At 32.4% G+C, this 13,787-nt stretch overlaps 1 protein-coding gene across 4 annotated transcripts in view; it reads right to left on the bottom strand.

Moving 5' to 3' along the window:
• Nucleotides 1-13,787, bottom strand: part of LOC143252955 (ciliogenesis-associated TTC17-interacting protein) — an 86,095-nt gene that overhangs the window by 48,566 nt on the left and 23,742 nt on the right. For 3 of the 4 annotated variants that reach the window (XR_013029271.1, XM_076505903.1, XM_076505901.1), the window contains exons 3-4: nucleotides 11,218-11,304; nucleotides 5,130-5,294 (exon numbers count right to left, since the gene is read on the bottom strand). Coding sequence is in view for 3 of the 4 variants with exons in the window: in XM_076505903.1 (XP_076362018.1) it covers nucleotides 5,130-5,294; nucleotides 11,218-11,304 (252 nt within the window). In the remaining variant the exon portion in view is untranslated. The remainder of the gene's footprint in view (nucleotides 1-5,129; nucleotides 5,295-11,217; nucleotides 11,305-13,787) is intronic. The other variant, XM_076505904.1, reaches the window with a different exon arrangement.

The raw sequence follows: 13,787 nt of genomic DNA, 5'->3' as shown, positions 1-13,787 counted from the left end.
ATAAGAACACCCATTCAATTGAATTGTTTTTGATGCTTTTTTATATTACAGAATATGTAAGGTATTCTGTTGATACTCTTGTAGTTAATTAGCGTAATTGTTGAAATTCAGCCATAGTGGATGGAAATTGCACTTTTCTAAACACAATTTGACCACATCAGTTATCAAAAACAAATATTACAGAAAAAAAAACAAAACAAGTATGAAACAAGACAAAGCACTAACATTTTTCATTATTTAGTCTACTTTAACTTTTCCTAACTTTTATTAAAAAGAGATAAAGCTCAAAAAACAAATGGCATCTAACCAAAATCAAATAACATTTATTAAACATACTATTTGAATTTGCCAATAGAAAAATGAGTCAACATGTACTTGACTGGCTGATAAACATGCAACATGTAATCCTGCCAATCAAACCAATAAAACAATAGTTACTAAGACCACTTTCATACTCTTCCATTAACCCTATGACTCCAACTTACTCTTTAAACCCCTTTCTGCACATCATGAGATTTTACCAAGTTAAAAACTGAATTAAACTATTTTACTATAAATGTATTTTAATGAAATTACTATTTACAAGTATCGTATAATTTAAGGTTATATATTATCTACATTTTCTACAATTATCTAAAAAAAAAACCCATCTCAAATAGCAATTAAAACTGCAAATATTGCTGTCACATGATCCACTTGTGACTGAAATTCTCAAGTTCAAGTGCTCTTAGACAAGAAACAGTGAGAAGCTAATATAAACTGTCAGCAAAGGTGGTTAAAGTAGATTTCTAACCATCTCTCATTAGGAGACAAGAAACTTCCAAGGATTTATGTCAGTGTGAAAGAACATTTTAATATTTATAAGTTTAAGGTCAGCCATTCCAACAGTTTATGTTGAATGGAATGTTTAAAACTGAAAGAAAGAGCAGATTTCAAACTATTCATTTATAGCTTGAAGAAACCTCTACCTGTGTATGGATCTGTAGCACGAAATAGAAAAAAAAAATAATCCATTGTTCTCTTGAGGTGTATGTAGTGCTTGGCAAATGTTTCTCACATTATGTGTATTAGTTTGCTACACAATTAGATGGCATTTAGGTTTTACATTTATATCTTAATTAATTATGTATTATTCACATTTTAAAATCCATATTTAAAATGTTTATAATTTCATATGTTTAACTTGTAGTTTGAGTTTTCAAAATGTCTAAGCAAAATGGTGTCATTCATATGTGTAAGCTAGATATTTTGAATTTGTTCATGAGATGCCTTGTACAATAACAGTGTATTGTGAGATCACTTTGACAGTTTTAACAACAAGAATAAAACAATTTGAAGGGATAATTAAAAATAAACTAAGTGAAAACAAAGAAATGAAATTATGCGCATGGCAAAAAGAAGTTTCAAATCTATTCCATGAAAATTTAAAAGGTATGTACATCTTTCCATTTCATAATTAACAATGATAATCACAGAACTATGAGACACAAATATAGACTTAGGCAAGGTAGAAGTGGTCTTAAGTCAATTTTTTTTTCAAATAGGATGGTTGACTTATGGAATGGGTTACCTTTGAATGTTGTGGTGGCAGTAAATTTGATTGACTTAAAAGAAAGGTTGATAGATATATGAATGATAATGGCAAGTTTGTTTGTTTGTTTGTTTAATTTCACTTAGAGGATGGAATAGCCAAGATGAACCAATATGTTCTTTATTGTACTTTAAACATTATGTTAAGTTGGTCTTGGTCATTCAATTTACAATCTTGTTTACCACTATGGTTTTCCCACACAACTGTACCATACTTTTTAAATGTTTTCTCACTTTACTGCTAAATTCCATTTAATATGAAACACTGAGGGTCAATAAAACATTTACATTTTAATACATGTCCAGAATGTAAGTTTTTTTTAACACACACTAAGTTAAAGTAACATTTAAAACAGTAATTGTTTTAGATCATTTATTTTATATTGATGCATATTTATCAGTCATCACACGATATTATAATACAATTTAAAAATAAATTATGAACCAGTTTTTAAAAAATTCATTCAGTTTAGACCTGAATGAAAAAACTAATATAAACATTAATGTTTTCACCAGAAACCCAGGTGCTCACCAATTATGATTGTCACCCAGCTCTTATGACAAAAGTTATACTATGTTCAATGCAAGGTAGTGTAAATAAAGCTGGAGACAAACTTCATTTTTAAGAAAGAATAATAAGCAAAAAGTTAGAACACAAGGAGTAAAAATGAAAATAGAAGCAATCATAGTGAGAGATTCAGATTAAATCCTAGTGGTGGGACAGTGACACTGTTAGTTTGTTACAAATTTTTAAGTGTACAAAAATCCTTGAAAACTTTATAAATCAAGTTATTCAACTATTCATTACAAGCAACTCTCAAAATTTACTTATACCATATTAACTTCCTCAACACAGGCTAAGTTAATTTGTGGGACCATGTGATCTCTTTCTACTCAAAGTCTACATGGCTTTGATACTACTAACTTTTAATATAGTGTAAATCTTCATAAAATTTGCCAGTCTCAATAAACATAATGTCTTTCACATCCAAGAAAAATAACAATGTTGAGCACTTGTTTTGAATAATCTGTTTGTGTAATGACTTTCATGTTAACATTAAAAGATAATTTTCTCCATTGCAAAAATCTCAGATTTCATTCATGTAATCTCTGAAACCTCCTAAATACATTTCAGATGTTTGCACTTCACTAAAACTTTATATTTTATCTATTATTTTCTCTCTTCTAACTCTGTGTAGTTAGTCAATTTGATTGAATATGAAATTACATTTGTTTATCCTCAGTAGCTTTAAACTAGTAACTGTATACATCTATTTAAGTACATTTTATTGTTTAATTGTTCTTTGAGTCATGTGTAACTACTATTTGTGCCATTATAAGCTGTAAATCATTTAGAGAACGTGCAACTCACATTATGCTAATGAATTACCTTACTCATGAGCTACTCCAAGCTGCTCATGTGTATGCCTTGTGAAACAGTTTTATTATATCATTATTATTTACTCTATCTAATCTAACCTTGACTTACCTTACACAATCCATACTTGTTGCTGTCGACTGTAGATGACACTTAACCTCATTTTTTGTTCTTCTGCATCTTAGAAACTGTTATGTTAAGAGTGATTAGAAATTTTTTGGGCACCTAGATACCCACCCAAATAACAAACTTAGTATTAAGGTAGGATTTTTGACACCCATTCCAATACTAATGAACACAGAGACAAAATAATATCAGAAACATACCTATTATTTGATAGATTGTATAGGCAGAGTATTCATGATGAAACTTTGTGTCTCCACAACAGGCAGTTTCCATCCATTCTACAAAGTTTCATCAAGAAACATACCTGTAGGTACAGTTCTAACTGCCACTTTAAAGCAGATGATTGTCACCAAAATATTTAGTAATTTGACTCAATATATCACTTAAAATATCTTGATCTATAGGTCAAACACTGTGAAAGAGGTAAACTGATCAGATAAACTGATGGATCATGTTTAATGGCAAACATGCAAGTATTTCATGCATAAAGATTAAGTTTCTGACACTCATTCTTTTATACTGTCTGGATTTGCATTTCCATTTTATTTTTTACTTGTGAATTTTAAACAATAAATCGTGAAGAACTTAGGCTAAAAACATTCTTAACTAGAGGGACACCCCTAGAGCACATACCTCAGCCACATTACATTGATCATATTCAGCTCTCAAATAATACAAAAACATGTTATTATCAATTAACATGAACCATTTTTGCAGGACAATGAGGAATAATGTTCTCCACACTTCCACCAATTTTCCTCAAATCCAATCACTTTTTACTAACTTCTAGAACAAAAATTTGGTGACCAAGTGGTTCCCATGTTAATAGATAGGGATTTTTCATTTCTTTTAGTTTGATCCTTCTGAGTTGTATTACAGTCCAAGTTTACACCAACTTTTATCCAAATCCATTTACCATTTTCAAGAAATTTTGCTGACAAATACATACACGTATAGGTGAAAACAACCTCTGTCCACCTTCAGTGGCAGAGGTAATTATTTCTGAAATGCTTCTCCTGAAGATGGAATGAGAAAAATTTTTAAATGTCCTCTTTTTTTCAGCATTATGATAATTTAAGATCTCTGTCAAACTTGAGCTAATTTTATGCTAACAATATTATTTCAATAATGGTTATGTGACATCTGTTCACTTGCAGATGGATATAAATATCCAATGTTACTGACTGGTGTTGCCATGTCACCAAATTTTCTATTTTACAAGTCACATTTCCCTGAGATAGTGTTTTGTGAAACTGTGATAAATACAATGGTATAGCTGGTCACCAATAGCAAATGTCGAAAAATAAAAGCATTAGAGTTAAACTTTGTATATATTTTTCCAGTACTACCTAAAAATATTCCAACATTGTTTGTTTCGTTTTTATAAAATTGCATTACATTCAAGGATTTTCATGAACTATGGATGTTTCTCTTTGTTGATTACAGTAGCTGTTGGTTTAATTATTTTTTTTAAATGACTTTTGCATCTAAAACATTTACATTATAATTACTGTTCACTGCAAATGTTGCTGCTATTACTTTTTTGGTTCCATATTGCAATTATAACTTTTATAACATATTCAAAAGTATAGAAATTTGTCAAACAGATAACACTTGCTAAAATTATATTATACAGGTAAACTTACTGAAGAAATTGAAAGTTTATTTTCAATATGTTGTTAATATCTACACAACTAACATCTGTCATAAAACAATGATGATGGCAAGGTGTCACTCCACACAAGGTATTCTCTTTATTAAAGACAATTACTATCTAAAGGTAGAGAAAATTATTAATATTTGATTATATACATATCATTTATGTATTTTAAATGCCTCATTATTAAACGCAGTCATATTAATAATCAGAAAGTTGGCAGGCAAGTGCATTTAGATATCAGTACATATTCTTTGAGTCTTTACTGTAATGATTACAGACACACAAATTTAACTAGTGCAGTCTTCTAACAAATGCAAAATAACTCTGCACACATCTTGTGTAAATAAAATACAAAAATTACCAAAATATACTTACATACATTACTATACAAAGTTTACACTCTGAGTCAAGAGATTTGAAGCTGGTTGGTTCTTGAAGTCCCTTTCTAACCAGGAGTCTTTGCAGTAAAATATTAGCACCCTCAGATATAAATCCTTGCATGTCTTCTTCAGACATAATGTGCTCCTTTTTCTGAATATCCTAAACTCACAAAATATAAAAATAGTTTTACACATACACATTTCTTATTAGTTTTCACTATGAACAGACATTTAGAAATGTTATTTGACACATTTACTTAAGATATTTTTACTCTCATACAGGTAATTCTGTAATATCCTTTATTCAAAATGAAAAGTGACTGCCTATAGCTAGTATAGTCGCATCATAAAAACATTATAAAACTCATTAAAACATCTACACGAATATCAGCATGAAGGTCTTATAGTCCAGTTTAAATCCTTGTACAGTAAGCAATGAATAATTCTTATTATACATGTTATCATACAGTGTAATATATACCTGTCTATACCATTAACAACTGTCACAATAATAAGCTATATTGTCTTAATAGTATAACATTCATAGTTGAAAACAAGAACATTTAACCTTTTTGTGATGGTTCATGGATCAAAAGCCATTTCATCTCTTTTGTTGACTTGCATTCAAAAGTTTTAATGAATTACTATTTTATGAATTTATTTCTGTAAGTTTGGAATCAAACTGTAGATTATAATTCAAAACTTTAACATTATAGATGAGTTAACTTCTCAATTTAAAAGAAATATTAAAAGAACACACCAAAATATAGATTTTAATGAGGTACACTGCTTGCCAAAAACTTATGGTCAATGAACATAATGAAAAAATATGCATTTAGCGTTGTTAGACTCAACCACTTATTTGAGTAGAGCTTCGAAAGATGAAAATAGAAAAAAAGAAAAATGAAAAACTATTTTAGCATTTAATATGGAAAATGTGAACACTATGAAATTAGCCTAAATACTAGTTGGTCAAAAGTTTAAGACCATACTGAAATGAAGTATTAATCGGTAAACACGTAATGAAATTTAGTCATTTGTGTTCAAGCATTAGCATTGTCAATATCTCCCACTAACATCTGTGTTACATTGGGTAAAAACATGGCATAGGCTAAAAAGTTGACAGAGTTTGAACGTGGCAAAATTATCGAGCTACAAAAGCAAGATCTCTCTCAACATGCCATCGTTGGTGAGATTCAATGTAGTAAAACTGCTGTTGCAAATTTCTTAAAAGACCCTGAGGAATACGGAATGAGAATTTCAAGTAGTCAGCCCAAGATAATTTTGCCGGCGTTGCGCAGGAGGATTCGATGCTTGTCTAGCAAGACACCAGCCAATCGTCAAAGGAGATTAAGGCCCTTACGAATGCAGAATGCAGCTCAAGAATAATAAGACAGCATCTGCAAGAGAAAGGCTTTAAAAACTGTAAATGTTTTCAAAGGCCATGCCTCCTTCCACACCACAAACCAGCTTGGTTAAACTTTGCTGAGAAGCACTAAACATGGGACATAGAAAAGTGGAAGAAGGTTTTGTTCTCTGATGAGAAAAAATTTAACATGGATGATCCAGATGGCTTCCAACGTTACTGGCACGATAAAGATATCAAACAGGAGACATTTTCTACATTACACAGTGGAGGAGGTTCCATCATGATCTGGAGTGCATTCTCCTTGCATGGAACAATGGAGCTTCAGGTTATACAGGGGTGTCAAACAGTAGCTGGCTACACTGACATGTTGGAGAGAGCATTCTTATTGACTGAAGGCCCTCACTTGTGTGGAAATGACTGGATCTTTCAGCAGGACAATGCTGCAATCCACAATGCCTGCAGGACAAAGGACTTCTTCATGGTAAATAACATGATTCTTTAGGACCATCTAGCGTGTTCACCCAAACTGAACCCCATTGAAAATGTTTAGGGTGGATGGCAAGGGAATTCTATAGAAATGGACATCAATTCCAAACAGTACATGATCTTCGTGAAGCCATCTTCACCACTTGGAATAACATTCCAGCCAGCCTTCTGCAAATGCTTATACCAACCATGCCAAAGCAAATGTTTGCAGTTATTCGCAATGACGGCCGTGCAACTCACTACTGAGACCTTTTGTTGGGCATTTCCTACCCTGTTTTGGACTTCGTTTTTGGTATAGTCTTAAACTTTTGACCAGCTAGTATTTAGACTAATTTCATAGTGTTCACATTTTCCCTATTAAATGCTAAAAATTTTATTTTTATTTTCCCTTTTTTATTTTCATCTTTCGAAACTCTACTCAAATAAGTGGTTGAGTGTAACAATGCAAAATGCGTATTTTTTCTTCATGTTCATTGGCCTTAAGATTATGGCCAGTAGTGTATGTGGTATGTTGAATATAGCACTGGTTAAAAATAAATGTTTGTGATGTCAAAATACTAAATCTATAGTTCCATACAAATTGGGAACTCAAATTACTAATATTAATAAGCTAAAATATAAAATAAGAACTTCATATCTTTTTACTGTGCTGAGATATGTCTTGTGTACTGAATCAAAGACAGTGGCTTCATTCACCTTTATCCATTTTTAAAACAGTCCCTTGTATACACTTATTTTAATATATGACATGTGAATAACCAGTCAACAGCTTAGAATGTTCTCAGAATGTGGCCTGGTATCCAGAAAACTGGATAGAAGTACATGTTAAAGAGAAATGGGCCAGTAACTTTTGAATATCAGTGAGAACAGGGTGTGAACTAACGTGGATTGATTCCAGAGCCAGTAGAGAACTAAGTGAGTCAGTACAAATAGTGCAATTTGAGTACTGTCTAGCTTCAATGTAATCCAGGGCAAGAGAAATGGCATACAGTTTAGCAGGGAACATGAAAGCTATAGAGGGGATTCTGTGCACAACCACTGAACCCCAACAAACCACCAGTCACCCAATTTCAAATAATCTGTATAAATAGGAATGGAAGGATGGTTTGAAAGATGTTCAGCAAAAAACAGACAGTATTTCTAATCCGGAGTGTCTGCTTTTCTCAAATGACTTAAAGATAGGTCACATTTGGGAACTGTAAGAAGCCATGGTGGGATGGGCTGACCAGTGGATACAGCAATGTTACCCAAGGACAGACCCAATTCATCCAACTGCACCAACAAAGGCCAGAAGGAGGCATGGCAGACTGTCTGTTCTGAAAAAGTATGGCCCACCAAGGAAGGAAAACACAACCCCAGGTGGGATGCTTTGGCAAGGAATGAAGTTTCAAAGCATATAGTAAAGATGGTTGCAAACGGCAGAGGCACAAGGAAGGTTCATGAGACTCTATGTATAAGCTCTGAACTCGGAAAGTGCGGAAAGCCCCAGTGCAGAGCCAAAGTCCTTGATGATGAATGGGTTCCAGCATCTTTAAAGGCAAGATTCTGGCAGAGCCATAGACCAGTGATCCACAGTCGAATTTCAATCAAATAAGAGCATGATATGTCTTTAGCATAGAACATAGATCCATTTCCCAAGTGATGGAAGAGAAAACACAGAGTGTATTCAATGCTCTTGTACATTTGACCCCTAGCTGCTTGATGTGTGGTATAAAAATCAGCTTACGGTCAAAGATAAGCCACAAGGACTTTGTTTCAGGGATCACAGGCAGCACAACTTCACCGATACAGAGTTCAGGATCAGGGTGAACACCCCGTTGGCAGAAAAAGTGCATACAAATGGTTTTAGAGAGAGAGAAGTTAATGCCATTTGTTGTGGTTCACTTCAATAAATGTTTGAGAGCAGTCTGTAGCTACCACTCAATATACCTCATGTTCGATGACTGACATGAGATATATTTGATCATGACATAGAGCCCATTTGCAACAGTAAGAGGGAGTTGTTCAGTGATGGCTTTAATCTTTATACTGAAAAGTGTGACACTCAAAACACTCCCCCAAGGGACTCCAAATTCATATAGATAAGAACAGAAAAGTATTGAACCCACATGAACTTGGAATAACCTGTCTATTAAAAATGTTTAACAGAAATGAGCAAATGGCCATATAACCCATATAAATGGAGATCTTGCAAAATGCCATACCTCCATGTTATATCATAAGCATTCTCAATGTTAAAAGAAAATTGATACAAGATGTTGTCATTTGAGAAAGGAGGCTTCTCTGATTGATGTTTTGAGTCAAATCAGGTGGTCCACAGTGGATGTTGTCATCAGAACCTACACTGGGTGGATGGAGATTGTTGGATTCAAGGAACAAAATGAAATGAGCATTAACCATTCTCTCTGAGGTCTTACGGAGACAGCATGTCAAAGCAATTGGACAGTAGTTTGAAGAAATCTGGGGATCTTTCCCTGGCTTGGAGAAAGGCAGGACAATAGCCTGGCACCAGGCATCAGGAATAACATTCTCCTGCCAGATCCAATTAAAAACAACCAGAAGGATAGCAAGAGAAGCAAGAGATAGATAGAGCAGCATCTTGTAGTGCATATCATCAAGTCTAGCCAATGTACTGCCAGACTGATGAAGGGCTAGTTTGAGTTCCACCAGTGTAAAGAGACAATTATAATCATAGAGACAATAAGCTCTAAAGGAAAGAGGTGATTGCTCTGCTCAAGTCTTGATGACTAAAAAGGTGGAAGAAGAGGCAGAAGTGCTAGATACCTGGCAAAAGCTTTCACCTAGAGAATCAACAATGCTCCAGGTATCAGCCACTTCCTGACCACCAGAGAGCAAGAGCATGGGCCTTGCTGGAAGGCATTGTGGTTTGAGAGTGTGGGATATCTACAGCAAGTATCCCAGGCCCATTTTTTATCCTTCCATGCCATGTGGCAAGCAAGATTCCACCACAGACGAGGATATCGTGGAAAATGTGTCAAGGTTTTAAAATTACAGTGAGCAGCTGCTTGTACAATACAGTCAGTTACTGTTGCCCCACAGTCGTCTATTGATGGCTTACAGACGATGGCAAATCAAGTTCTACGAGAGCAGTGAAAGAGGGCCAGTTTACATCAACCACAGCCAGTCTCTCTCAAAATTACAGGAAAATTATCACTGCCTCGTGGATTATTGTCAACCCATCACAAAAAATGGGAGAACAGTGAAGGGGAACAAACTGAGAAATCAAAAGCAGTAAAAACTGACTAGATGGCATGAAAATAAGCAGAAGAATCAGTAATGAAAATAAAAAGATTGTGATCAGAGGGCATATGCTCTACAAAGCAACTGCTCCTATCAGTATCAGCACTTCTTCAGAGGGGATAATGTCCATTAAAGTCCCCCAGGATTAAAGAGGGATACAGCAACTGTTCAAGGCATCAAGGTCTGATTGATCATCATAAGTCTCTCCAGGTGACAGGTAGAGAGGACATATGAAAATCAAACACACCATCTATTAGAGCAAAAAATTATCTACCAAATGACATGAAATATTTTGCAAAAGCGTTTAATTTATGAATATATTTGTTTAACTTGAAAAAACGCTCACGAATTATTCATCAACCCAATATATAACTGTTACTTTAAAAAATTAACTTATGAATTAGAATCACGTGTGATGCTAATAGTACATTTTTAATATTCTTTAGCATTTCCCACAAATTGTCACTTTTATTATATTTCAAAGAAGAATTAAAATCCATGTAAAATCTATATAACTACATATTTAGGGTTGAATAACAATTTACTCATACTTGTTAAAGCAGAAATTTTGACTACAGAAAATTTCAGAAAGATGAAACTCAGATTAAACTGGTTTCATATGATAGCAGTGTATGTTTAACAAAATTTCGACATTAAATATGGTTATCCTTCTTTCTAACATAATAATTTATAATACATGTTCCACTGTTTACACGAACATAAATTATACATTAAATTTTATGCACCATCAGTTATACTAGCAAGTTGTCTGGTGATGATTTAAAACTGATAAATATGCTGTGCCTTTAAGATTAATGTACTTATGTTTGTAAGTAAAATGCAATACTATATTTTTTGCAGGTTTCAAGGCACTTTGAACATTCCTTAATCTATATTCATTGCTAATGCTTAAAAAGAATACATCTTTTATTATACTAACTTAATAGAGAAAATTTATTATACTTACACTGCCTTTTATTGTAGTACATTTAACAATATACTTAGCATTTCTTCTTGTAATCACAGTCTTTTTATCAAAGGAATGGTTTTCCAGCTGTGAGAAATAATACGGATCTCATTTCCCACAAATTATCACTCTTAGTATATTTCAAAGAAGTATTAAAATTCATGTAAAATCTATACTTGGTTCATCTAACTTAACTTTATTTTTATTGAAAAATTTAATTTTATAGTAATTTAAGTTACTTTTAAAGGTTACAACAAAAATTAATAAATATCAAAAATCCATCCTGTAAAAAAAAATATATATATATACGTAACTGTTGCTTTCAAAAATTAACTTATGAATTAGAATCATGTGGTGCTAACAGTACATTTTCAATATTCTTTAGATTAACCCTTTTGCAAAGGGTCATGTGTCAAAAATCATGTCATCATGTTTTTTGACCTGTATTAAATTTTTTATTGAGCTATTTTACAAATTTATGCCTATAAATATCAATTACATAGATTATAATTCAAACTTTAATATTATATACAAGTTAATTTCTTATTTTAAAAGTAAATATTAAAAGAACCTACCTAAACATAGATTTTAGTGAGTCATGTTGCATGTTGAATTCAGAACTGTTTAAAATTAGATGTTTGTGATGTCAAAATACCAAGTCTATAATTTCATTCAAATTAGAAACTGCAATTACTAATATTAACAAGCTAGGATATAAAATAAGAACCTCATATCATTTTAATTTGTTGATATATGGCTTATGTACTGAATCAAACACAGTGACCATCTTCATCTCTTTCCATCCTTGTGGAAACCATCCTTATATACACTTGCTTCAATATGTGGGATGTGAATAACAAATTCACAGCTTACAATGTCCTCTAGTGGTTTTCTCAGCCATTTTAATTTGTGAAAAGGCTATCATGTTCTTTTAAACCAATATTTCAAGAAGGTGGGTTGTCTCTTTAGTCTGCTCAAAGTTTCATATTTTTACAAATCTAACTACATATTAGTTACTAGGCTTAATAAATTACAGTGGAAGTCAATGGTATCAGTATAGTTATTTATGATTTTTTGGTTATTCAAAACTTAAAACAAATTCTGTTCGATATCCTCCATGTGCGAAATCCGAAAAGGCTTAGCAACCTATGTCCAGCAGCAACCAAGTTCATAGGTCATAACAAAAAGAAATAATTGTTTGCTCTACGTCTTGATTTATTGCCCTACATTTTAATAAAAATAAGTTTAATAACTGAAATATGACTATATATTACAAATTAGTCTAATAAAACACAGCCAAGACAAGGAAAGCTAAAGTCATTTTAAATTATTGGATGCATAACATGAGTGCACATGCACCACATCAATGCAAGTTATGTTAACTAGGCATAACTGGATGGTTAGTATAAAAACAATAATAATAAATATATGGTATTATGAGTCTTAAGCTACTTAGACTAAACATTTGTATTTTTGTGTTATAATATGCAATTATTCCAGCATGAAAAACACAACACAGTTTATATTTATTTCCTAATTTTTTTATGATGGTTATTTGTAGTTTTTACTAAAATTCTACCAAATTTTGTGAAGGTCAACATGCTTTATCAAAAGTTATAGTGCTGATACTTAACATGTGCAAATGTGTAAATGAACTTGTGTATATTATACAGAGCCTGTCACAAAAGAATTTTTAAAAAATTCAAATTATTAGAACTGTACTATAAGAAATGTATTCAGATTACCTATTTATAATTTCTGCCAAATACTTAAACTCAATTAGCAAAATGTTAACAATCTAAGTATACTTTCAGAAAATAGCAATTAAACTTTACTGTAAATCAACCTCATAACACTAGCATCTTTGTTCTCATCTTTAGTAGCTACTCTGGAAAGTTAACAGCAATATGTATCTCTCTACAACCTGATCATATCACTTATTCATGTACCACCCACAATTCACAGGTAAATAGCACAAACAGCCCAAATCTTCTTATATCATATCTCCATATCACCAAAAATTGAGTTATGTTTGTTGCATCAAATAATGTCTTTCTCCAATACAGTTTAGTGTGGGCATTGGTCAGGTAGATCATTTGCAGCTTAACCAGTAGAAGTGGGCCTTTCTTGAAATATTTTCATTCCCCACTCCTCCAACATCAAAGTGGCATTTCCAAATATATTTTTTTCTTCTAATAAGCCTTTTTTTCAACCTCTAAACCTGAAGCAGAGTGAAAAGAAACTTCTTGATCTCCAAGTACCCCTGATTTAATATTTACCTATAACCTAAATACCTGCCAAGAAGAAGAAATAAATAATTTTATTCTTGTTAATATTTTGGGAATACATTGTTAGTAGTAACAGGTATTTTCTACATTGTTTGATAATATTTTAATTCCTATATAAAACCATTTGGCTTTTATGTTCACTGTGTGAGTGCCCTGATAAATTTCCACTTTATATTTTGTATGGAGGCTTTGTATTTTTAAAAAAATCCTATGAAAGAAACAGATTTGATAAAGTTGTGTTAAGTGAAGTAACATTCTATTATAATCAATCATATTCACACC

The sequence above is a fragment of the Tachypleus tridentatus genome, chromosome 6, assembly GCF_004210375.1.
Source record: "Tachypleus tridentatus isolate NWPU-2018 chromosome 6, ASM421037v1, whole genome shotgun sequence".
In the NCBI taxonomy this organism is placed as follows: domain Eukaryota; kingdom Metazoa; phylum Arthropoda; class Merostomata; order Xiphosura; family Limulidae; genus Tachypleus; species Tachypleus tridentatus.
The sequence above is the reverse complement of the archived record's forward strand: the minus strand, read 5'-3'. Positions and strand labels throughout refer to the sequence as shown.